At 37.7% G+C, this 26,453-nt stretch overlaps 1 protein-coding gene across 4 annotated transcripts in view; it reads right to left on the bottom strand.

Moving 5' to 3' along the window:
• The window catches only part of LOC149539139 (peptidyl-prolyl cis-trans isomerase FKBP19, chloroplastic-like), a 248,668-nt gene that overhangs the window by 81,133 nt on the left and 141,082 nt on the right, over nt 1–26,453 (bottom strand). For all 4 annotated transcript variants that reach the window (XM_089800464.1, XM_089800467.1, XM_089800465.1 and 1 more), the window contains exon 6: nt 11,916–11,996. In XM_089800464.1, coding sequence (XP_089656590.1) covers nt 11,916–11,996 — 81 coding nt within the window. The remainder of the gene's footprint in view (nt 1–11,915; nt 11,997–26,453) is intronic.

Raw genomic sequence — 26,453 nt, 5'->3', positions numbered from 1 at the left:
ACTTGCTATGGGCCACATTAGACCAAGTAAGTCTCATTTCGCTTCTTCTGTGGTTTTGCTGAAGAAGAAAGATGGTACTCTTAGGATATGCATAGATTACAGGATCCTAAACAAGAAGACTATCAAAAATAGGTATCCCATCCCACGGATTGATGAGTTATTAGATGAGTTACATGGAGCATGTTTCTTCTCCAAACTTGATTTGAGATCAGGCTATCATCAAATCCGAGTCAGAGAGCAGGATATAGAGAACGACATTTAGGTGTCATTGTGGCCATTTTGAGTTTGTAGTTATGCCATTTGGGCTAACTAATGCTCCAGCTACTTTTCAATCCACAATGAATAGGGTTTTTCAGCATCAATTGAGGAAATTTGAGTTAGTCTTCTTTGATGACATCCTGGTGTATAGTAGGACATGGGATGAGCATGTGCGACATTTAGACACTGTGTTGAGCATCCTGAGCAGGGAGTCTTTATATGCAAAAGAGTCAAAGTGTGATTTGGGATTATCAGAGTTATTATATCTAGATCACACTATCAGTGCTCAAGGAGTATGCATGGATCCTAAAAAGATTCGTGCTATTATTGAGTGGCCTACTCCGGTGAACCTGACACAATTGAGAGGATTTTTGGGGTTGTGTGGGTTCTGCAGGAGATTTGTTAGTGGATATTCCAAGCATGCAGCACCCTTGACGGGCTTGATGAGAAAGGGGGCTTTCTTATGGACTCTTGAGGCACACAAGTGTTTTGATAAATTCAAGGAGTTTATGACTTCTTGTCCAGTGCTAGCATTATCAAATTTTAGCAAACATTTTGAGCTACATTGTGATGCATCTGGCGAAGGTTTTGGAGCAGTGCTTATGTAGGACAAGCACCCGATTGCCTATGAGAGTAGGAAGCTCAGGGAGCTTGAGAGGATTTTTAGCATTTATGATAAGCAAATGTTGACCATAATGCATGTTTTTGCCAAATTCAGGTAGTATTTAGTGGGTAGCAAATTCAGCATAAAAACCGACCACAATAGCCTAAAACATTTCCTAGGGCAGCGAGATCTTAATGACAGGCAACAAAAATGGGTGAGTAAATTACAAGCATATGATTTTGATATTACCTATATATAGAATGTAGTAGTAGATGCCTTGTCACGAAGACCCCACTTGAGCTTGATGACAGATATATCAAAGGATTGGAGACATTTGATCCTTGCAGAGTTTGCAAAAGATACATGGGCATCAAGATTCGTAGATGGATCAATCTAGAATAGTGATTTCACCCTTGTGAATGAGCTCATCATTTACAAAGGGTGCATTTATGTAGTGTCGGGGTCAAAGGTGAGGATGGTGTTGAGAGTTTATCACGACTCACCTATGGCAGGACATCTAAGTTTTTGCAAAACCTATCAGCAGATTCGTGAGTGTTTTAATTGGAAAGGGCTCAAAACTGAGGTATTGCAATATGTTAGAGAGTGTCCTACTTGTCAGTAGAATAAACAAGAGCACTCTTACCCAGCCGGCTTACTTAAGCCACTTCCAATTCCTAACAGGAAGTGGGAGTGTTTGTCCATGGTCTTCATTACAGGACTACCGAGAGCTTAAGGTAGAGATTGTATATATGTTGTTGTTAATCGACTTACAGAGTTTTCCCACTTCTTCCCGATCATTGCTACATACACTGCTACACAGGTGGCAGATTTATTCTTCAAAGAGCTATTCAGGTTGCATGGCTTACCTCGTAGCATCATCAATAATAGGGATAGAAGGCTTATAAGTCACTTCTAACAAGAGTTGTTCAGATTGTGCGGGACAAAGCTCACTCCGAGTACTAGCTACCACCCCTAGACAGATGGTCAGACAAAGATATTAAACAAATGGGTAGAGGGAGACCTCAAGAATTACATAGCAAGGTAATAGAAGGCTTGGGTTAAGTGGATATATCTATGTGAATATTGTTATAATTCCACTTATCACATGTCTATCCAGATGTCACCATTCATGGCATTATCTGGATATGAGGCACCCAGTTTCATAGATTGGTTCATTTAATAGAATTTTTTGGGGTTCAAGGACTGAAAGTAAGATTAAAATTTGAAATTCTTCAACCGGCAAGTTCTAGATCATAACTTGATCATAATTTAAATCATTCATACGTACCATCTGGTATATGGGCCTCATTAATGGATAGATCATCCTTGCAAACTTACAAATTACCTGTAATAGGTTAGTGAATCCTAGTTTTTCCATTTATGAACCTCGGCTTCTTTGCCTATTATGGTTAACTGTTATGATTATTTATGATTATATAATTTATAATTTAATTACGGAAAAATTCCTTGCAGGGAGCATGTCGAAGGGGTGGAAGCATTGTCAAAAGAATTAGGCAGGGCATCACCATCACTGGGCAGACAGGTAGAGGACCTAGCAATTTGAAACAAGATACATCTGTGGAATTGCATGAGTTATTTAAATAAATAATTTAATTAAAATAATTGAGTTAAAATATAAAACGTATCTTAAAGGATTTTGATTTATCTTTCGTTATATTGTTTTTAATAATTATTTAAAAACGTACATTTAAATATGAAATGATTTAGCACCATTATCATTTAATAATTTAATAAAGTGATGTTTATAAGTACATATAAGATTTTAATAATATTCGAGTTATAATAACATTAGAATTATTATAATATTTGAAGTGCAACATTCCAACCTTATTCTTTTCAATTTAATATTATTTGCTTTTAAAAGATTACACTTGGCATAATTAATTGATTTAAACATTTGGCAATTTGAGTTTTAATCTTTCCAACTTCTCTTCCTTATCTTTAAATTTGAATTTTTGATGTATTCGAATGGTCATCTTCGAATTCAAAGGGCTTTCTTTATAACTAAAGGAAGCCGAAAAGTCTGGCTCGTTTTATATTATGGATTCCTTGGTTGATTATCGGCATCCATTCTTTCTCCTTCAGCAATCAACTCTTCATTGGCCTTCTAAATTTCCTTAGCTATCGAGATCCCTGTTTAAGCTCTAGTGTCTGAACCAGTCTAGCGACTCTTCTTGCATTGCTCCAAACAATACCATCGTCCACGGGTTATAGATTGAGAGAGCGGTCTGCATGAGTGCAACTCTTCTCAGAATCGGGTGACAAAGGAGGAGTCTCGTAAGACTTCTAATTCTTCTCATAAAATCGTTTATGCTTTCCTTCTCATTTTATTATTGCAGAACCAGCAGATCAGAGCTTGGTCTTAGTTATTTTAAGTATGTGAAAGTAGAATCCGAACTGTAAATAGATTAATCAAATTCTCAGTTGTAAAGTGTGTCGACCTTCCTTGAAATATAAGGCAGCGAACTGAACTTGAAGTCTAATGTTTTCGATTAGAGACTGTCGTTTTTCTTATTGTGAAATAAGCAATGATAATAGTCTATATTTCCCTTTCAAGATTGTGGTGTACCTTGAAAAGACTACCGACTATCATATGAATAGCGAAGTGATGATTTATACTGAAGTCTGTAATTTCTTGGATAATCGAACATGTAATCTTTTTGCATTTTTGTCTTTGAAAACTATCATCATAGATTAAATCATTTACAATCTAGTTAAATATTGAACACCAAGGAATTCATCAGGCAAAATGCCAGAATATGGTGAAGGTGGTGTAAAGTATCTCTCTAAAGATAATCTGAAAGCATCTAAGAATCACCGGCTTGATGGCCTAAGAATGGTGAAGTGGTGGAGTTAAAGAGATATCGGTTATGATTAATTTAATTAATTAAACATTCAATTGAAATCTTTTAATCACAGACTGTGAGATGCTGGATGCATGTAGTCTTCTTGAGTAAAATTGATAGAACTGGTTGTTCAGAGAATTCCTAACACCTGGAACTCATCCGGCTATGTAGCCAAGAAAGGGTGACGAGGTGAAAAGAGGAATCTATAGTAACTCGAATCAGTAATCAGTTATGACAATTCAATGTTTATAATTTTAATATGAATTAATTAATAGCTCATGCATATCCCTATTACTATAATCTCCTTCTACCAAGTTGTATGGTGAGTTAAATACCATGAAGCCCAGTGGATGGCAAGATGACCTCTGCCTATTCCGGGTAGGGAGGACCTTTCTCGTTAGAGACTGTGTGGGGATAAAGATGTGGTCCAAGGTTGGGTGGTTAAGCCCCTGACAATGTTTCACCTCTCCTCAAAATGTTGGGCATGCATCAGACAGAGAAAAGCCATGCATTCCATTGTTTATTGGAAAAATAGGTATTATCATTTTTATTTATGAGGAGGTAAGATTGAATTGAGTTATTTCACTGTTACTGTTATTTAACACCTAGATATAAGAGATAGAATCTTGGATTGTTTTTCATGAACATCACATATAAGCATATTTCTAATCTTGAGATACTATCACAGTTAAGTAATCGGAGGAAAAGGAATTTGAAGCCCTAGTTGAGATGATTGGAACCCTAAATGATACAGTGGTATCCAAAACCCTAGTTGAATTAGTGGTATCGAAAGCCCTAATTAAATTCGTGGTATCAGAAGCCTTAGTTGAATCCGTGGTAGCGAAAGCCCTACGTGAGATAGCGGCATTAGAGAGCCCTAAATGAACCGAAGGTAAACACTGCCCTAATTGATACAGTGGTATGTGATGCCCTAATTTTATATAATGGTATTTAATGATGATCGTCATTTGATTTTGGATTAACAAAATTGGATAGAAGTCGTTTTGTGGTATTGTTATAGAGGTATTTGTAGACTAACCCGGGTGGTTGCAGAAGCATCCCTAATTGATTTTAATCTCAATTTTCAGAGGTATGTGGTTTTCAATTTCTATAGTAATTTCATTTGAAAGTATTTCAAGTTTATAGTTAAGAAATTTTGTCTAACTGATTTTTAACAGTAAATCTTATTCACATGAACATGAATGATATAACTGTCTTGTTATGAAACGAAGTAATAACTGTATTCTTTGAGTATGATAGATGTTAATTTAGATCCAAGAAAACGGGATGTTACAAGATTGCTTGGGGACAAGCAATTTCAAGAGGGGCAGACAGTAATATCCCCATCTTTTTAGCCTCTTAGTGGAGTTCTTAGCTTTTACATTCTTTGAAGGCTAAGTGAAGGAATAAGGAGAAATTGATAAAATTAATTTCTTATAAAGCCATTAAATAAATTAAAATTAAAAGGTGACTTTATATTTAATTTATTTAATTAAAAGTGACTAAATTAAAAGAATCTTCTAGAAGGAATTAAATATTATTTTATTTCTAAGAGGTCCATTTATTGTAAGAAAAGAATAAATAGGGAGGGCAGCCTCATTGTTGAGCATCGAATGTGTTGCCATCTACTCTTTCGGATAACTTGTGGAGCCAAGTGTTTTTGTAGTTGATACATTGATCGTTGGGAACAAACACTCCCATTATTTGCATAACTGAGATGATGAAATATCTTCCGAAGGGTTGCGACTATTGAAGAAGACAAATCACTCTTTTCATTGTGCCAAAAATGTGGCCTAAGCCTAGATTTGTGGAGTAAGGAATAAGTCAAATATTGCTACAGTAACTTTTCTAGAATACTGCTACTACAGTATCGCTACTACAATGACGATGCTACAATAACTTATTACAGTACCGCTGCTCTAGTGATGTTGCTACAGTGTTGTCACTACAGTGATTTGCACAGGAAAATTTATATTTTGGAGCAATTTCAGATTTTTATCTACTACATTTTGCATTGTTTGAGAGTAGATATTTAGGGCATTGGTAGGGTTTTTTTAGATCTGTTGTAATCTGATTTATATGAGTTTATATCAGAATTTGTTGCCCTAAAGTCCTACTGATGTAGATGGATACTTTCCTATTTGTAATCAGTGTTATACATAAACAATTGCATCTTCATTGTTAGATGTTTTGGAGTTCTTTGCAATCATATTTATTAAAGTTTGACATTTAGAAAGCAATCAGAATTTAGATATGCAATATATCTCTTGCTTGCAAAATGTTTGATGAAATTTCAAACAATTGAATTATTAAAGAATTTGGTATTTGTTGAAGTTATAACCGGTTGGGGTTATTACACTCACTAAGTCTAGGGTACTAGAAATTGTTGCCTAAGAAAAGAGTCCAGAATATTAGCAAATGTGCACCCAGGTTTGAAGACTGAACCACACCTTGAATTAATAATATTGGCTACCAATTTGCAGAAAATCAGAACGCCTAGCAGCAGGGAAGACACACCTTTAGCTGGCATTAGAAATCAACACCCCAATAGGGCAATTTTGCCTCCCAAAATGCAGTTCACACATTGCAAATAGAAGCCCAAGTTGGCTGCCACTTAGATGTCCAATTGCAGATGATCTCAAAACCCAAATAGAATGAAATAGCAGGGCACTCAAATCAGAATCAGAATCCTTCAATACTTAATTCTTCAAAATAAACAAAGTCTCCCAAGCCACAGTAGCCACAACATTTGAAGACATGAACAAATTCACTTCTCAAACACAACCAACACAGTATGAGAAGAATTCATAATCTCATACCAAAACCATTATACATCAGCAATGGTTGGAAACCTACAAACTCAGAAACCATCACAAGAGATAGGTAAAAATCAAATAGACAAAATGGATGATGAATTCTCATAATGGGAGCCATATTTATAATCTCCATTATGCAACTTAGCTTTGGCTACAAACTTTTCACTTAAAAGTCCTTTTTTAATACTTAGGCACATAATATAATTTACTAATTTCCTTTTGGCTCCCAAAAATGACCTTTTTGACCATATCATGATATTCTTACAAGCAAGGCCATTGTTTCTTGTGCCCAAGATTTAAAACTTTTTAATCTAGTTTCAACGAGCTATGACACTAAGGTGGCCAACATACAATACTAACAAATATAGCAACCTCATCATGTTTAGTTGAATAATAATAATTCACCCTTCTTGCGAAACTAAAGAAGCATTAAAATCGAAACATGACAACACAGGAGTGATCCTAACGAAGAAATACTATGAATGAACCTGATGGGTGACTTACTAAAAATAGATGCTCCCTCCAAGATTCTTGGAGCCCAAACTGGAAGCACAAAATAAAAAATGAGAGCATCACTCAACTCCTCTAACTAAACTAAGCTCGTCGAAGCCAACTATTGACTTACAATAATAAAGTAAGTCCCTCAAAATGGAACCAAAACTTACCATAGGCCATCAGAAAGCCTAATTCCTTCATAACTGAGACTCTCAAATGGCATTGTTAACTCACGAGGGTCGCAATGATGAACTAACCAAGCCAACTGCCAAAATGCGCTAAAAATTTGGACATTACAATCCTCCCTCTGTAAGATTGCTTGTCCCCAAGAAATCCCAGAGAAAAAAGAACATTACAATCCACCTGGATCCCAAGAGTAGAATTGCATACTATCCATACTATATACAAAAAATTCATGTAACATCAATAGCCAAATAATTGATATCAATGACAGAATCATCTGGAAGTTGACTGTAGGCACTCACAGTGGTAACAACCCATCAAAAACTCAATCCAGCTGAAATACCAACTCTATCAACATCTAATTCCCTATCAAACTGACACTGACGCCCAACTGCACTATGGAGATGATGACTATTTTAAGTACCTAAATCACTATTACTAACTCCAACCTCTAATAAAGTGTCCTGGGTGTGCGTATATTACAAGTGGTCTAACTTGTAACTGTCGATCACATCTACAAAAGATGGTGCTAACCCATCCCATAATGGATGGTATGAAATTGGAGCCAACCCACAGTGGCATGAAACCAAATCCTCTACCTATGGGTCAAAAGAGAAGTGATGTCCACTCCTCATAGTGTCATGCTGATAAAAACTTCCAAACTCTATAACAGGCTCATCAATATCAAACTAGGAAATAGGAGACAACTCCCATCTTTGACTCTGAACTACTGGCTGAGCAGGATCCTAGACAACCCTCTCAGCAAACTGAACCACAAAATTCCTGTTGGGAAGCATTGTATCCAAGGTCTCTACAATCTTCCCCACCAATCATTGTATAGCATGAGACCCTGAATGAGATACCCTTATATACTATGTATGAATCCTCCCCAAAATTCAAGCTCTCAAGCAAATGCACATGTGATCTGGGAGGCCAGTTTAGGAGGTGATCGTGGTTTTGAAAGGGCTGCAAATACCTGTCATAAGGTAGTGTTTGGATTGACAAGAGCTGTGATTGATTTTTTTCAAAACATCTGAGGCATGATCGTTGTATAGCATGAGAGCCCTGAATGAGATACCCTTATATACTATGTATGAATCCTCCCACAAATTCAAGCTCTCAAGCAAATGCACGTGTGATCTGGGAGGTCAGTTTAGGAGGTGATCGTAGTTTTGAAAGGGCTGCAAATACCTATCATAAGGTAGTGTTTGGATTGGCAAGAGCTGTGATTGATTTTCTGCAAAACATCCAAGGCATGTACAGGTAGCTGAAACTACTGCAAGCAATGTCATTAATTCCCCTTATTACATTCTAAGTGGGGCGTTGGAAAATATAATCTGCCACAAGCATATCTTGGCGCCTAAATCAATCAGGTTCTTAATTTTAATTGCAAATTACTTGCAACTTGTTGTAATAAAATTGTAAGACATTGGTTTTTATATTGGCATTGCTAGTAGGTGTTAGTTTAATAGTTCATTTCAGCATTCATTCATATTTCATTACTCCCCTATTCTGGCTTTCATATCAGCCACTTTTTTGTGACAAAGGGAGCTCTTTATCTCCACATCATACGGGTCTTTGACTCTGCCATAGAAAGAGTAATGGAATCAACCATGTTTTGCCAATAAGGAGACCTAACATAAGTAAAATTAATATTGTAAAATGAAGAGTTTAAATTTGAATTTCAAGAGACACAATCAAGCTATATATTTCAAAACAAATGTAAGTAATAAGAATAACCTAGCTACATGGAATGAATGGTGAAATAGAACCAAAAATCTCCGATTATAATCTTAGCCACATTATGTTAATCTTTGTTCCAACTCATGCTCTCAAGTGACAATAGGGAATTTGAAGTAATGCTTTGCAAAACATATGAAACTAACCTAGATTAAAAAACTCTAGGTCTAATGCTAACACTAGCATTACCATTGCCACTCTAAGATGGAAAAAAGGAGGAATGGAAGAAGTCCCTCCAGTTCCACCAATGCCTTCCATCTCCTGTGTTTTTCCTATTGTCTAGTTATTTTTGTTGCTCAAAGGTTTCTAATTCAACTTGCACTTCATGCATAACCTCAATAGACACTTTTTGGGCATCTATTAGCATCTCAACCTAGTATATGTGCAAGATGATATTTTAATCTATTAATGCCTCCCCCAAGCATAATTGTTCTGTAATGAAAACAAGTTACCTTTCCTTTCTTTTTCCCAATGGTAGTTTGCAACAGGGTCCCTTCTAACTAGGGTTCAAGACATCGTGATAGAACTAATTTAAAAATCTAGAGAATGCTGCAGTAACATATAAATAGAAAACAAAATATGGTTTATAATTAAACTAAAATAATAAAATCTGGGGTTTGTAACTATAAAACTTTTTTTAGGGTGTGAAAAAGACCTAGGATTTTTTTAATTGAAAAAGATTGACCACGCCTAGAGGCTTTTCTTTGGTCCATCAAACAAAAAACGTAAAAGTATAAAGAAATGTAAAAGAAAAACGAATTTTTTGCTAAACAAAAAGATCTTCAAATTACAAAAGTATCTTTTAATCAACAGTAATCTCTTCCTAGCCCTCTTTAAACTCCTTTGGGTGCACCAAAAGTAGCTACGAACCTGTCCAAATGTGATTCAACCACCAGTTTTTTTAATCAATCTTCTTGCTGGTGTCCCTTTAATGCCATACAATTTTGGCTAAATGCTCTCTTTTTATCATCTCCTTAGGCTTGAAGATGAAATGAACTTGCTTTTAGAGTTCTGAAGACAGATAAAAGACAAAAGATTTAGTGTGTTGCCTTTTTTATGTTTCTGTGTCACCCATTCAAGTTAAGTCTTTGCATCATTTCTTGAAAGTTCTGCTGAATTTTGGAGACTCAGCAAGTCTGGCGAGTACACAACTACCAAGTCTGCCAGACTCATTCCGATTCACTCACCTCATGACTCAGAAAGTCTAGGCAAGTCAAGGTGATTTTTGTACTATGGTTTGGAGGCAACACTCCCATCAGATTAGTGTCAAAAATATGGTTCCACAACATTGTGCACAGCTTCAAGTTCAAGTGGTTCTCAACAAAGAAAGGCATGGTGATAGAATTATGACTCAGCTGTTGAAAACATGTGATTAACAAAGGAGAGGGACTAGGCCTGAAAAATAAAAGATGAGCCACATATGAGGTCAAAGGATTAGTGTTAGAGACTGTAGGACTAGCTCTGCAATACTGATAACTCATTGAAAATAAGGCTGGTGCACCAAAGTTATTAGAGGTGATTGCATCTTTGCAAACTCAACTTCAAGAGTTGGTAGCATAAACCCAGAAGTAAAATCAGATCAGTTATCTGTTGAACAGGGTGAGTTGGAGATTGTTTATATAGTGAAAATTACGATAAAGCAAGGACAGAAGTTAGGCAACCGTCTGCAACAAACGGAGGTTCAAATGCTTAAAGCTAAGGTGAACAGCGCAAGAGTTGTGTAAAAGGTTTTCCATCTGGAGCATTGATAAGAACCACCAAGTCACAAAATGTTGCAGATGTACCTTCTAAATCGGCCCCTCAATGAGGGACACCAAATTAGCTAAAGAGGATGTATAAATGTGGTCACAAATTTCTAATAGCTTTTTGTAATCATTGGATATATATTATGTTTTGTAAAGGACCACACAGTTGTCTTAAAACATGGAACTGTAACCATATTGTTTATGTTTTGATTGGTGCCAAAGAGGTTGTGATCTAGGTGACACAACTCTTATTGATCCATCTATGTGTAGAAAAACCTCAGTCTGGGAAAGGAGGGGAGCTTTCATACATTGACATATTCTCTATGCACTATAGTTGTAGATGTATACTAATTAGTATTTATCAATAACACCGATTTTTCTATCAATACATGTTATTTTGTTATTTTAGAGCTTTGTGTCCTTTATTGTATAACATGTCTCCACTTATGTAAAGAAAATGTATAGATGCTTCATAATAGCGTCCGTAATTGAAAACAGCATCCGCAATGGAAATAAATTCACAAAAAGCATTGATGCAGGGTCATATATTAGGTGAACAATATAAATACAAAAACACATTGAACAATAACATTTGAAATCTATCAACATTCTCACAGAATGAAACAGATAAAGTTCAATAATGTTCCAGAAACATTTCAACTTAATCCCATGGACAATAAAAACTTCTTATTTAATATAGATAAACTTCAATAAAATGCATTGTGTTATTATATTCATAGTTCGCAAATTCTCCAAGTACTCCCCGAGTGGCCAAGTACCCTCTATTTTTTTAGCTGGGCAAGTACTCACAAGTTTAACTCTCACATTTTCACAGACCCAAAACACCACGGGTAAAAATGTCGCTGGAGGTAAAATGCTGGTTAATATGTGTTTTTTCTATAAAACTATGCATTCTCTTTGAAGATAGTCAATTTTTAATTTAATACATTTTGTGATTGAATTTTACAAAAAAAAATGTTTCTTTAACAGATTTTAATTTTAAGTTCTTTCTAAGTTGCCAAGTTTTTGCCGAGTTTTCTCTGCAATTTTGCCAAGTTGATAGTTTTGGGCTTGTCGAGTACTCTCTAAGTCCGAGTCTGCAAACTATATTTTTATTCCATTCAAATAGAATGCAAGCAAACATTTCTTCAACAAAAGGATATCATTCTAAGTAACATAATGTAAGATGATCAAATGAAAGGGATACCTCAAATGACCCGCCTTTAGATTTGTTTCTAGCCTCAAAAATACGGCCATAATAACCAATTGTATAGCCATCCCAATCAACCTTCAGAATATAAGTATGCAATGCATGAGATTTCATAGTAATTGCAAACAATATGATGAAAATGTCTTCCAGTACATCAAATTTCTAACAATTTTTCTTTACAATTTTCCTACAAGCTGATTGAAAGCTTAAGAAACCATTAGTTTTTAAAAATATGGAAGGAATTTGATCTTCTATGATAAACACAAAAATATATTGATAGATAAGAAAGGATCTAGTAGTGAAAGGACTTTCCAAAAAGTGTTGAACAATTTGTTATGCAGCTACTTAAAAGAGGCCAACAATTTGAACCTGCTTTGTACTGAAAAAAATGATAGGTTCTATTGGATAAACTGACCAGGACCTATAGGCTATTGCAACAATAACAAGAATTCATTGGTGAACCATCCAGGGTCTATTACAATATCAAATGTTACTTCAAACTGGCAGTAGTCTATCCAATTAGTTACAATCTTGTAAGGAAGCAATTATTTTGTTAAAACAATCAAATCCACGTAGTATGGCAGAAAATTATCCATGATTAAGAAAGAAGATATTTCGTCAAATGATTGTCAAGCAAGGCTTAAGAAGACGAAACAACTTATAATAATCTTTAAGCCCAAGTCTGTTATCCATACGACGTTTATCTACAACTATTATAATACCAACTTCTAGTATAACCGAGGATAATATTAAGACTAGAGAGATATTACCATAACCATGATCAAATGATGGATCATTGAATACTGATAAGAGCAAAGAACCAGTGATCTCAGGTGGTAATTGATAAGTTGCAGCAATTTATGCTGATCTAAACTCCAAAACACTTAACAATGTTACCTATAGAAGCGGTACAGTTGTACCAAGGGAGTACAACAGGTAAAATTTACTGTAATGAAGTGGTACAGTAGGCAGGAATTGGACATAATTTGTTTTGAAACACGAAGCTGACAGCAGATTTAAAGTATTACCGGTGTGTAAGTGTGGTATGGAAGCCTTGGAGACTGCAATAGCTTTGTCTTCAATGAACTTCTTGAGAAGACAAATACCACACAACCTGGGATCCACAAATCAAAAATTGTCTCCCCAGATGTAGCATTAATGATGTGTATGTGTGATATCCCCTTTTTGGGATATTAGGAAATTTAAAAACATATTTACATAATATTGAGATTGACTATGGGAGCATAATTTGAATTTGCAAAAGGTCAATTTAATACTATAAAGTGGGCTAAAAGTGAGGAGGGATAAGACGAAAAGACAGGAAGGGAGTCGAAGAGTCACAGCTTTGAGGACTAAAAGGACAAAGCCTCATTTTTTTTGGATGTGCTTGGTTTTATGGTTCAGATTTTAGTTTCTCTCTTGAAGGGTTATTTGGAAAGCTTCACCTTTCATCCAGCTTGAGGATGAAAACCCTCTTGCTGGTAGACAGTGGATGCAACCCCATTGTCCGTGGAGACATCACACCAGGTGTCTCACATGTGCTTACAGGTTCTTTCTATATTTCCAATATGACTGTATTTGTGTATTTAAGATTGGACTTGATATTTGGTTATTTTATTGCTGATTTATTATGCAATAACATATTTTGGGGCATTTTATGAAAATCTACTGGTTTATATTGTTGGTTTACTTGCATCATTCATCTATTTATGTTCTGAAAATTATTGAGATAACATCGGAAAAATATCCATGGGGTATATTACAGTGGTATCAGAGCATCAACTCTGCCATCCTATTGGGTATGAGATTTTGAGAAAAATCCTCAGCTATTAAGTTCCAGAGATTATATCAGAGCCAAGGAAAGATTATGCAAAAAAATTCTGATAGAGAAACAAAACACAAAATGAAAAAGTTCTCATCAACCTAGATAGAGAAACAATATAGAATTTCTTCCATCTAATTATGAGGAAGGCATATGCACGTTGGGGTTTCACCTCTTCCCAAACTAAATTCAGCGAGAAGAGAGGTGTGTAAATAACGGAAATCACAAGGAATTGGTTTTATACAACTAGGAAAGGTCAATCAAAATTACCTAGAACCAACATAAATAAAGGTGAAATTGCAGATATAATTGTGGTATTGCACAGACTCAGAGGGGACATAGATACAAATTGCCTAGATGAAAGGATCTTCTCCTTCATCCAAATAATATGCGACGAGTAAAGCTACTTAGATTGGCTCGCGATTATTGTGACCAAATATGCCGATTGATAAAGGCATTCAAACTTAATAAATTATTCTACATCCCTTCATATTTGGTATATGCCCCAGCTTAAAGCTACAAAATTGTTTTGTAAATTTCTCCAAGGTAAATAACGTTTTCACCATGAAGTTAGTGCGAAGCTACAAGGATGCCCAAAAAGAAGGAATTCTCTGCAAGCTGCGACATTAATGAGAAATTACAAAGTTACAACAACTACTTTATCCAGCTCCCCACTATTACATATATATGGAAGCTACCCCGCTATGCAAATGACAAGATCGTCATGCTAGAGCTATGTAGGCAAAACTACGAAGTGAACAAAAAGCACATGTAATGTCCCCAATTTTGTTGGCATCATAGTTTCAGGGATTAGCCTATTATTGTGATCCTTGTAGGCTAATTATTGTGGATAGAGGGTCTTCTGTGGCAGTGGCTTGGCTTGAGAGGGTCTTATCTTCTCCACATTTCAGTAAGCTACAGGTTGGTCTTTGTTTGGCTACTTTGTTTGGGCTTAGTCTTGTGTACTTACTATTTGTGGTAAGTTGGTGTTGATCAAGATGGACCCTTTCTATTTTTGGAAAGTGCATTTGGTCACATGGAGAAATAATAGGTATGACTCCTATTTCAGACAACATATTTAAATGATGAGTATTTTGGGAGTTATTATACTTTTAGTGGCTAAATTATTATTAATTATTAAATGGCATAGTATAAAGTTATAATTGAGCTTTATAATTTCACTTAAGTTGAGAGTTGAGTTATCAATGGGAAGTGTCATTTATTAATTAGTTAAGCCAAGTCAAGTGAGAGAATCTAGTGGAAGCTTCTAATTAATGTTGTGTGGTGAAGCTTCTTGAATGAAGTTGCATTTTGGCAACAAAAGGGAATCTGGAGGTTATAAATACAAGCTCATTTCATTGGAAAAAGCACACTAAATTATATATTTGATTTTGTGCCTTTGTGGCTTTTTCCTAGGTTCTTAACTGTATGCCCTTGTTTATGTATAAGGGTTGGAAATTCTGAAAATTGCACTTGCAATTTAGCTATTGAAGTATAGCTAAGATTGCCAAACTTCTCTATTGTTCATCACTGTATCTGAGAAGTGTTTTTATTCCATAACATAAGTATAGTGGATCTGAAGTTTGTTGAAATCTCCTACTGTGAATCCTATGGCTTGGAGATTTGGAAAGTGTGGGCTTATGACTTATTGCTGAAAGTCTACATTTGTGTTGCTGGATGTATTAATAGTTGGAGACTGTGAATTTAGTTGTATGTTGACAGACATGGGTGGAAGTAAGCAGTAGAGTGTAAAGAATACGATATCCTGCTGAAGTTATCAGCCTTTACACCTTTGCATGGAGCTGTGGCAGTCAGAATAATATCAACACATCCTGCCTGGAGTTTACAGGAGACTGGTTGGTCACGTGTTTTAGAGGGCCATAGCCGTGGGTATGTGTGGACGTTTAATTGTTGATGGCAGCTGATTGAAATTCAGTTGGAGATGCCACCCTTTTGTTGTAGGCGATTGTGCATCTACATTCTCAGCCGTGAGCATATACGAGGAGGAATGGCCATTGCCACAACCAGTCAAGCCAGGTTCAGTTTGCTAATTGGAATTGTATTAAGAATACATATTTATGCAATTGCCATTTGTCTTAACTTAATAAATTGGAAAAATACCTGCAACCCGGTGCTATTATTAATACATATATTTCTTATTTGTGATTTTCATCAAATGCAAAGAATCTCATCCCAGTTATAGTCTAAATTTATAACATTTTTCCAAACCTCTTGTAATTGTTATCTCTTATCAACCTGGGAGAATTCAAAAATCAATTGGAGAACAATTAAATTTTGCAAATAAAAGTTTGTGCATTCATTTATCAAATTGGGAGCCGGCTAGGCTACAGTGGTATCAGAGTCATTTCCTACCAGCCTACAGGAATTGGGCTCGGTTATTATTTTGGTCGGTGCTTACTTCTGAGATTGCCAAATTAATTTTGTGATTTTTATATTGACATGGATAGTGACAGGAGATTCATTCCAACTAGATATTATACTCGCAAAGGACATACTTCTCTACATAGGGATGGAGAATCTGAGATACAGGGTATTGTGAAACAGTTGGATGTGTTAGTGAATAAGTTGAATCAAAATCACAAACGGATGACCCAGCTGATTTCACATCCGAGATTTGAGAAGAGCATGTTATCACTTTTCGAAGAGCAAAATGTGATGATATAGTTGTAGCTACAGATGTGTGGGACATTTCTTATGAGAAACTGCATGAGTGGGGCACAATTGTGGTGGAATGTGATGAGAATTCATGCCAGGTTGAGTCAAATGATGCAATTGTTGGCGTGAGTTTCCAAGATCATGTAGTTGATGGCGATGCAACAGTAGTGGGAGTAGGAGCATGTGAGGATATTGTCATATCAGCAACCACTTCTGTGTCGGTTGAGCCATCTAGCAAGGAGTTTAGCCGTATGCATGCAGTGGTTGTAGATGTGTGCCCTAATGATAGTACACTTGTCAATGATGACAAGGTACACTTTGTGGACAATCCTAGATTCGAAATGTATGCAGCTTTGTCTTATGACAATCTGCTATTTGAGATTGATGTTGATCACCCACTAGAGAGGAGTTGGACTCAGTTTTCACCATCTTTAGACGCGGTTCAGTTTTTTATAGCCATAGTTGGTGATGTTCTTGTAGCCACGGTTTCTAATGAGGATGTAGTTACAGGTACAGTTGGCATGAGTGCATACGGTTCTCCTATAGCTACGCCTTTTTCTGGGATTGTTGGTGATGATCACAATCCTAGCCTAGTATATATTATATGGGTGGCTATGGGGAAGAAGAGTATGTTGAGATCTCCTATAGAGTTATCTTCTGGTGATGCCTTGACTTTCACATCATTAGCATAGGTGTTGGGTGCTATATTGTGGGTGATGTTGATGGACCTGATGATGTTGGCATGCAATTAGTTCAGTGTTGTCAAGGATGCCATGTACTTCTTCATTTGGGATCCAGGTGGAGGTTGGAGTTCATTGTATTGTCGGATTGCTTGAGGACAAGCAATTTTGGGGAAAGAGGATTGGAATGTCCCCAATTTTGTCAGCATGATAGTTTCAGGGATTAGCCTATTATTATGATCCTCGTAGGCTAATTATTGTGGATAGAGGGTCTTTTGTGGCAGTGGTTTGGCTTGAGAGGGTCTTATCTTCTCCACATTTTAGTAAGCTACAGGTTGGTCTTTGTTTGGTTTAGATCGGACTTCATTTGGGCTTAGTCTTGTGTACTTATTATTTATGGTAAGTTGGTGTTGATCAAGATGGACCCTTTCTACTTTTAGAAAGTGCATTTGGTCACATGGAGAAATAATAGGTATGACTCCTATTTCAGACGACATATTTAAATGATGAGTATTTTGGGAGTTATTATATTTTTAGTGGCCAAATTATTATTAATTATTAAATGGCTTATTATAGAGTTATAATTTAATTTTATAATTTCACTTAAGAGTTGAGGTATCATTGAAAAGTGCCATTTATTAATTAGTTAAGCCAAGTCAAGTCAGAGAATCTAGTGGAAGCTTCTAATTAATGTTGTGCGGTGAAGCTTCTTGAATGAAGTTGCATTTTGGCAACGAAAGGGAATTTGAAGGTTATAAATACAAGCTCATTGCATTGGAAAAAGCACGCTTGATTATATATTTGATTTTGTGCCTTTGTGGCTTTTTCCTGGGTTCTTAACTATATGCCCTTGCTGATGTATAAGGATTGGAAATTCTAAAAATTGCACTTGCAATTTAGCTACTGAGGTATAGCTAAGATTGCCAAACCTCTCTATTGTTCATCACTATATCTGAGAAGTGTTTTATTCCACAACTTAAGTAATAGTGGATCTGAAGTTTGTTGAAATCTCCTACTATGAATTCTGTGGCTTGGAGATTTGGAAAGTGTGGGCTTATGACCTATTGCTGAAAGTCTACATTTGTGTTGCTGGACGTATTGATAGCTGGAGACTGTGAATTTAGTTGTATGTTGACAGACATGGGTGGAAGTAAGTAGTAGAGTGTAAAGAAGACGATATCCTGCTGAAGTTATCAGCCTTTACACCTTTGCATGGAGCTGTGGCAGTCAGAATAATATTAACACATCCTGCTTGGAGTTTGCAGGAGATTGGTTGGTCACGCATTTTAGAGGGCATGGCCGTGAGTATGTGTGGACATTTAATTGTTGATGGCAGCTGATTGAAATTCAGTTGGAGATGCCACCCTTTTGCTGTAGGTGATTGTGCATCTACATTCTCAACCGTGAGCATATACAAGGAGGGACGGCCATTGCCACAACCAGTCAAGCCAGGTTCAATTTGCTAATTAGAATTGTATTAAGAATATATATATGCAATTGCCATTCGTCTTTACTTAATTATTGGAAAAATACCTGCAACCTGGTGCTATTATCAATACATATATTTCTGATTTGTGATTTTCATCAAATGCAAAGAATCTCAGCCCAGTTATAGTCTGAATTTATAACATTTTTCCAAAATTGTAATTGTTATCTATTATCAACCTGGGAGAATTCAAAAATCAATTGGAGAACAATTAAATTTTGCAAATAAAAGTCAATGCATTCATTTATCAAATTGGGAGCCGGCTAGGGGTTTTTCTAGTGCACAAAAAAGCACAAGACAAGTTTATCTTCCCCATTTTGTTGGGAGCATACACATGCTCTTCCTCTTCCAATGTCATAAACATCACTAAAGATGCGAGTATATATACTATGGAAACATATGATGTCATAATAGGCCATTTTGATTCAAATTATTTTGTTAAGGACAATTTGCAATTGGCACCCTCCTACCATTGTACCCCTTCCATTAAATATTTTCAGGTAAATTGCATTGATGACTTCGAGATGAGAAGATTGTGGTCTAGACTAAGCACTAACCAAATTAGAGCATACCATCTCCAGTTTGATGTTCAAGGATTTACAAAGGATTGTTCTAACATTACAGATCCTCAATATTATTCAAGCATACAGTGTGCCCCACCACCAATTAAGATGCACCAGAATTAGGTGACCTGGATTTAGAATAGCCCCTGTTCTAAAGAGAAATAAAAATGGTTATTAAGAATGAGATGGGGAGGGAAAGATACAACTCCATCGAGCACTCCTGTAGCTACAATCTAGAGCTTATCACCCCAACCCACTCAAACTGCTCCCGCCTCAAACATAGCAGTGGTTGATTTATCTCTAGCTTCTAGAGTTGGAAATCGATAGCCTCCAAAGAAACCCTCAGGAATTCCCCCTACTTGTGGAGCAAGGTCTTTACCCAATATACACAACTCCAGAACAGGAAAAGCAAGGAAGGAAGGTTCCAAACCAAGAAACTCATTGTGTTGTAGAACAAGGTAAGGGACTAAGTTTTCTTTCTCAGCACAAAACCCTAGCACTACCACCCTCTGGTTAATAGGATAATTTCTTCCTTGACACTCAAAAGGCAGCCTCCCAAGTGCTAGAAATTCTTACTTGGTTGTAGGAGATTCTAGATAGGAAAATAAAAAGAGAGCCCAAGAAGTGTCTCCCCAAGGATACCATCACACAAATTCTGCAAAGTGTCCCTACATTGAAGTTCAAAACAACTTATAGCCTTGTAGAAGATGAACAAACAGGTTTTCTTGGAAGTATTATGTCCTACATCACACAAGGAAATCAGCTCTGCCACCCCCTCTAATTACAAGGTTGTAAGGATTGATGTAGAGAACTGAGCTTGAAAACTGTGTAGGCATTCGGCAGTTTTCTAATCAGTTGATGCATAAGATAATCGAAAAGACAAAAGGGTCAGTTAAGGATAATGGTCTAGCAATTGTCGTCAGTAGATATTGTGTAGCCGATGGGTCCCTTCAGGAAGGTTATTGTTATGTCGCCGACAAGGCCCTTCGGGAAGGTTCTTGTCATGTAGCCGACAGACCCCTTCGAGAAGGTTCTTCGGAAAATATTTATACACCCTTCAGGATATTGTAATCATCATCATAAGCGTAATGTAATGTCTTTGGCATATGCAAATAATACAAGGAGTTCTATTGTTCTTATCTATTGCCTGTATGCCCCCAATACGATAATTACAAAAATATCCGAGACAAGTTAACAAAATGGAATACATTAAGTGACTAATTACAACAAGACAGATCTGTTCCTATCACACCACTTTCACATTCATCTCGTGCCTGCACCAAACTAGTCTCCAATCCATGTTGCATCTGTAGCCTCTACTAACACAATACTGTCTCCTTAATCAAGCTGACCTTGATAGCCACCCGTGCCGCTTTCTCTGCTTCCAACTCCTGGGTACCCTGAGCCAAGTGTCGTTGTACTGCCTTCAACTGGATGATCAGCTCCTCCCAATCTCTCTATGCATCCACCAAGACAACTTCACGTCCAACACCTACTCCAAGTGCCTCAACGCATATTACCCCTCTCGAAAGGCGTGCTCCGTTGATCTCTCCACCCCTGGCACACTATGCTTGCAACAGTTCCAGGTCTCATCAACTGGTCACACTTCCCATGACTGATAACCGCACTGACTAGGGGTCTAGGGGGCATCGCCCCCAATGAGATTGAGGGGCAGTGCCCCCGCCACCAAGACCAAATTAACACTCTGAAACCCACACAAAACTACATCGAACACACTATTTCTGTGATTTTCTTCCAATCCCACACTCTTTCTGGCAACCGTTGATGTTTTACTACCTGCTTATGTCTTTCCCTTCCCTTGGGCATTGTCCATTATGCATTCTGAACATTTTTGATTTGTCTATTTTTATTTTTTTTTGCTCCTTCCTCTATTTCTCTAGAACTCTGTAAATCCAACCCTTGGCGACCGAAATCAAACATTTCTGCCCTAGCTTTCCTTTGATAGAGATGCAAAATTTCTCCAAAACTCCTCTCCTACATCGTACGGTCGGTATTTTTGCCCCTTTCATCTCCTTCACCATACCTATTTGTTTTTCCTCTGATTCCCTCACACCATTCTATGCCTTCCTTCCCCTGCTGGTAGCCATACGAGCTGCTATTACTGGTGCCTTGTGTGCATTTATGCTGCCTTCATACGGCCATGAAAAAGTACAGCAACATTGAATCCGTACAACATCTACTTAACCCCAAATCCATAGGATGTGAGCAGAGAATTCAATCAAAAAATGTCGTACAATGCTTGAATAGACAAGCCATACGGTATCTTCAAGGCAATTTCATACAGTGCCTAAAAAACTTCCAAAAGAATACAAAATCCGTACACCAGCAACAACAAATTTAACCTCCAGATTTGTACCAATTCCGTATAGTAGTACACATGAAATTAAACCTCCATATGCCATACAGTACCAAATAGGGAAATAGATCTCTAAAAGCCGTACAGCCCCCAACTAGAGAAGCCAATTTCCAAAATCCGTACACCCTTAGAGATTTTTAAATCCGTGCGGTGGTGATCAGGCACTTTATTTTTCAAATCCATACGCCAAGCTTTATTCTTCAAATCTGTACGCCAAGCTCACCGTACGGTGTCCTTCAGGACACCTTAAATTGTCGTACGGTGTCTTTCAGGACACCTTAAGTTATAGTACAACTTCTTCTTTTTCCAACTTTTTTTCTTTTATTTTTCTTTTTTTTTTAACTTTTTCTTTTTCTTTTTTTCCTTTTTTTTAGAATTCTACTGCTCCATCTTCATCGACGACAGAATAGGTCATGCCTGATACATTTTCCATTTCGAATCATTCACCATTTCTAGAATTTCCTGCCTGTCCAGTGTCCACAACTTTATTGCTCCATTATCACCTACTTCCCGAATCTGGTATGGCCTGACCCATTTGACTTTAAACTTGCCTGGTTTAATTTCGTTCTGTCCATCATACTTCAACACCCACTGTCCCGGTTGTAACTTGTTCAATTTGAGGTGCTTATCATGCCATGCTTTGCATAGTTTTGTGTCACCTTCATGGCCCATTGTGTCTGCAATCGTCGGTCATCCAGATTATTTAAGTTACATGATCTTTCCCTCAGGTTTTCCATATCGCCCAGTTTGTTCTCGGAACTTGGTACCATGAATTCCGTCAGTCGCCACTCCTTGTCGTCAATAACTGCATTCCTGATTTCAGAACCTTCACTCCGTAATGCTGAAGCTTTTATTAAACCCTTTCTCTCTATTTTTTGTGCAGACCGTATGATGTGTCTTCCTTGCTGCCGACACCTTTCTGCTACATCCATGGTTCGATGTAACATTTTCTTCCGACGTGGTCGTACGGTGGAATCTTTCCCTTTTCTGGGTTCGTACTGTATGTTCTTCCCTTCAGCTTTTGTCGTAACCGCCTTTCCTTCTTCCATTCTCTATATTCCTTCAGACATTGATTTCCTTCTTCTTTCTTACCTTCGTTGACCCTTAACATATTACAGCTCGGAAAGAGCTCGTAATCCTTCATCTACCAGTGGAAAAGGCCGTTCACCAAATCCAAATCATCGTCCGTCGATCGACCTTCCAACTGTAGGACTCCTTCCTCGTTGGGTTCCAACCACTGCTTTCCTTCCTCCTCTTTTTCAGAATTAGATGATACGGCTTCTTCGCCTACCATTTGCGTGTGTCAATCAATAATGAATTTTCATCCTTTACTTTTCAGTGATAGTGTACTCTTCTTCCAGTCATGCTTCACTTTTGCTTGTATGAGCCATCCTCGGCCTAGAATAGCGTCGTATCCTCTCCTCTTTAGCGGGATGATGACGAAGTCCAGCAAGAACGGTTGTGTTCCAATAGTCACTAGCTATGCCATCAGGACTCCCAATGGTTTGATCTCATGCTGGTTCGCCATTAATAATTGGAATGTAGGTGGCCACAATGTCGACTATCCCAACCTCTTCCAAATGTCTTCTAGTAAGACATTCACGCCTGACCCATCATCCACAATTGTTTGTCAAGACAGTTCCCAAAATTCTCATTTCGACGACTGTCGGCGGATGAGAGGGCTAGCAGCATTGGATCCTCTGCACGTGCTCCACTTTCCTTCTCCCTTGTTCTTCGGATAATTTAGCCGCTTGAGCGATGTTTGTGAGTGCCGATCGGAGCTGAGGCATTGTGAGCAACAGATTGCTTATTTTGATGGGTACCTCAGTTTGCAGTATCTATCGTACAATGTTTTGTTTCGTACAGTTCCTGGTCGAGGTACCTGTGGTGTTCCTCAAATGTGCTTTCTCCGCCCATGTCACTTTCTCAATCTCCATTTGAGCTTCCTCCAATCTCTTCTTTTCTTCCGTCGAGTTGGGGTACAATTTTGCTTGCTTCTGTGTGATTGCCAAAACCTCCTCTTCGTCTGTCCCGATGGTGATCAGATTCACTCCTGATTTCGAGCACTTGGCATCTTCATGGTCTCCAGGACTACACCATCTACATAACAACTTCAATGCATTTGCCATTGTACAGTCTCAGGCAAAGTGGCCCCACAAATTGCATGCTTGGCATTGTACCATCAGGCAGTCATTTGCATCGTACTGAATTTGACTGCGGCTCCCATTATTAATATTGACATTGTTGTTGTTTTGCCCTCGTCTATTATTTCTGTACCCTCCCGAGGTGGCACCCTCCGCACTGGTGTTCTTGCTCCTTGACGCAAAAGTCTCCTGTGTCATGAACACTTGTTGAGGTCCTCTTGTTTTCATATTAAAGGGGCATTCTTTTGTGGAATGTCCCATGATCTGGCAGATCTCGCAAAACTGGTTCTTTGGACAGGATCCCTTCGTATGGCCTTCTGTCTTGTAGTTTGTGCACCATAGCTCATTTCCCTTAGTCTCCTTCTGCATGTTCTTAAATTCTTTCATCATTCGGGTCATATCCTTCTGAAGAGCTCAGACCTTCTTGCTGCCCTTTTTGTCATCGTTGCTCTCTTCTTCCGCAGACGTGTCGTTATCTGAATCGGATGAGCTACTCTTCTTCTTTTTTGTCTTCTGCTCACTTTCTAAGTTCATTGCTCAATTGTATGTTTCAGTGTATGACGATGGCGGCACAATCTTCATCTTCTTCCGCAACTTCAAGCGTAGGCCTTCAATGAACCATCTTTTTTGCAGCCCATCTACCGGCTTCTTTTCCATTTTATTTATTAAGTCCTTTAATTTCTTGGCATATACTCAAACAGTTTCATTCTTCCCCTGCTTTGTGTTGTATATCTCCACTACGATCTCATTGTCATCACATAGCAATTGAAATTCAGTGGTAAATTCCTTCTTAACATCATCCCAACTAGTTAATTTTTGCGGATCCGTATCAGCATACCAATCGATTGCTACCCCCCTTAAGGTTACCAGAAATTCTTGAAACCATTTGTTTGTATCTGTTATACCATTCGCCCTCCAAATTGTTTCGCATGTTTTACAATGTCGGATTGGATCGGCTACTCCATCACCATCAAATTTTGGCAATTTTTCCTTTGGTCCTGCCATTATTATTCGAGGATGAGGGTTTTGTTGTGTACCTACGCTGTTTTGCACTCTCGCGTTGTTCTATACACTCGTGCTGTTCTGAACACCCGCGTTGTTCTGCACACCTACGCTGTTCTAAACACCCATGCTGTTCTGAACACCCGTGCTATTTTCGACAGTTGTGCTATTTGGTGAAGAAGGGTTTTTGTCAACTAAAGCTGTCCATTCCAGAAGTGTATCTCGTATGAAGAGTTCACTCCACGCTCATGCTCCCTCGGCACTGCGAATCGTGCGAGTTAACCCCCTTCCATCTGAATTCTCTTCTCTCGACATATGCAGGTTAAGAAATTCCTCCCTTGCTTCTTCCACCAAATCCAACCACTGTCGAATCTTTCCTAGCAATTCCTCAGTGCTTCAGTGTTCGTCGGCAATCTACGGAAATCTTCGTCTGCATTCGGCCTGCTGTGCCAAAATTAAATTCCCTTGTGCTGTGCGTATTTCATCTTTTTCCTTCAGCTTATTCTTGTTTTTATTCAACTGATTCAGCATTAGTCTTCATTCCTCTGCTTTCGTGCCAGGTCCATCGGGCAACAGCACCAAATGTTTACCGTACTGGGGTAAAGAAATTAATGCATATAGGCAATAGATAAGAACAGCAAAATTCCTTGTATTATTCGCATATGCCAAAGACATTATATTACACTTATGATGATGATTATAATATCTCGAAGGGTGTATAAATACTTTCCGAAGAACATTCCCGAAGGGGTCTGTCCGCTACATGACAAGAACTTTCCTGAAGGGACCTGTCGGCTACACAATATCTACCGACGACAGCAATTATCAAAGAGTCTCAGGTCAGTGCTAGCACCCCTTTCTGCTCAATTAGCCAGTTCTTCAGACACTATCTTGGACCCTTCTAATAGTCAGGATAAAGAATTAATCTCTCAATTACAGGTGAGCAGCCAATTTGGAAAGGTGACCAGGGAGTGTATCACAGAGTAAAGATCAAAGATCTTCCTTTCATTGGCAAATTGAGTGAATGATATGACGCTCTGGTGCTGTATAGAAATGCAGTAGCCTCTTAGATAAGAATGGCCCAGATGGAACAAACCACACACAAATGGAATATTTGGATGATCAAAGAGGTGATTGACATGAAAGTTACTGCAGCTATAAACCTTGATCTATTGCAATCATGCGATCAACCTATGTAGAAACAGATGTTTAGCATGGGATATAAATGTGAGTGTGTGTTGAAGAGCATAAATAGTTCAAGGAAAATATTAAAGGAGGCAAAAGAAATGATAGATCAAACAATTAGTTAGTTTAAGGACATTGGATGCGAACTTCAAAGGAAGGATAACTTTGGATAGTCAGGGCAGATGAGTTAAAGAACTAAGATCAGCAGCTCCTCAAGCATTTTGTAGAGAGGAATAGAAGAAATTAATCATTATCAATGTTATTCTAATTGTTTACCGCATAGATTTATTGATTCATGCACACAGATAATGAATAAGAATGACAGCAGCAGTACTCCTTTATTCCATATGCCAAGAGATTACATAAGTGATGATAAGATAGGATGGTTTACAATGATCCCAGACGGGGTATAAATACTTTCTGCCGAACATGTTTACCATATAGATTAAATGATTAATGCACACAGACAATGAATAAGAACGGAAACAGCAGTACTCCTTTATTCCATATGCCAAGAGATTACATAACTGATGATAAGATAGGATGGTTTACAATGATCCCAGACGAGGTATAAATACTTCCTGCCAAACCCTCCAGAAG

The sequence above is a fragment of the Cupressus sempervirens genome, chromosome 9, assembly GCF_028749045.1.
Source record: "Cupressus sempervirens isolate cs-2001-9-10 chromosome 9, ASM2874904v1, whole genome shotgun sequence".
NCBI classification, from domain to species: Eukaryota; Viridiplantae; Streptophyta; class Pinopsida; order Cupressales; family Cupressaceae; genus Cupressus; species Cupressus sempervirens.
The sequence above is the reverse complement of the archived record's forward strand: the minus strand, read 5'-3'. Positions and strand labels throughout refer to the sequence as shown.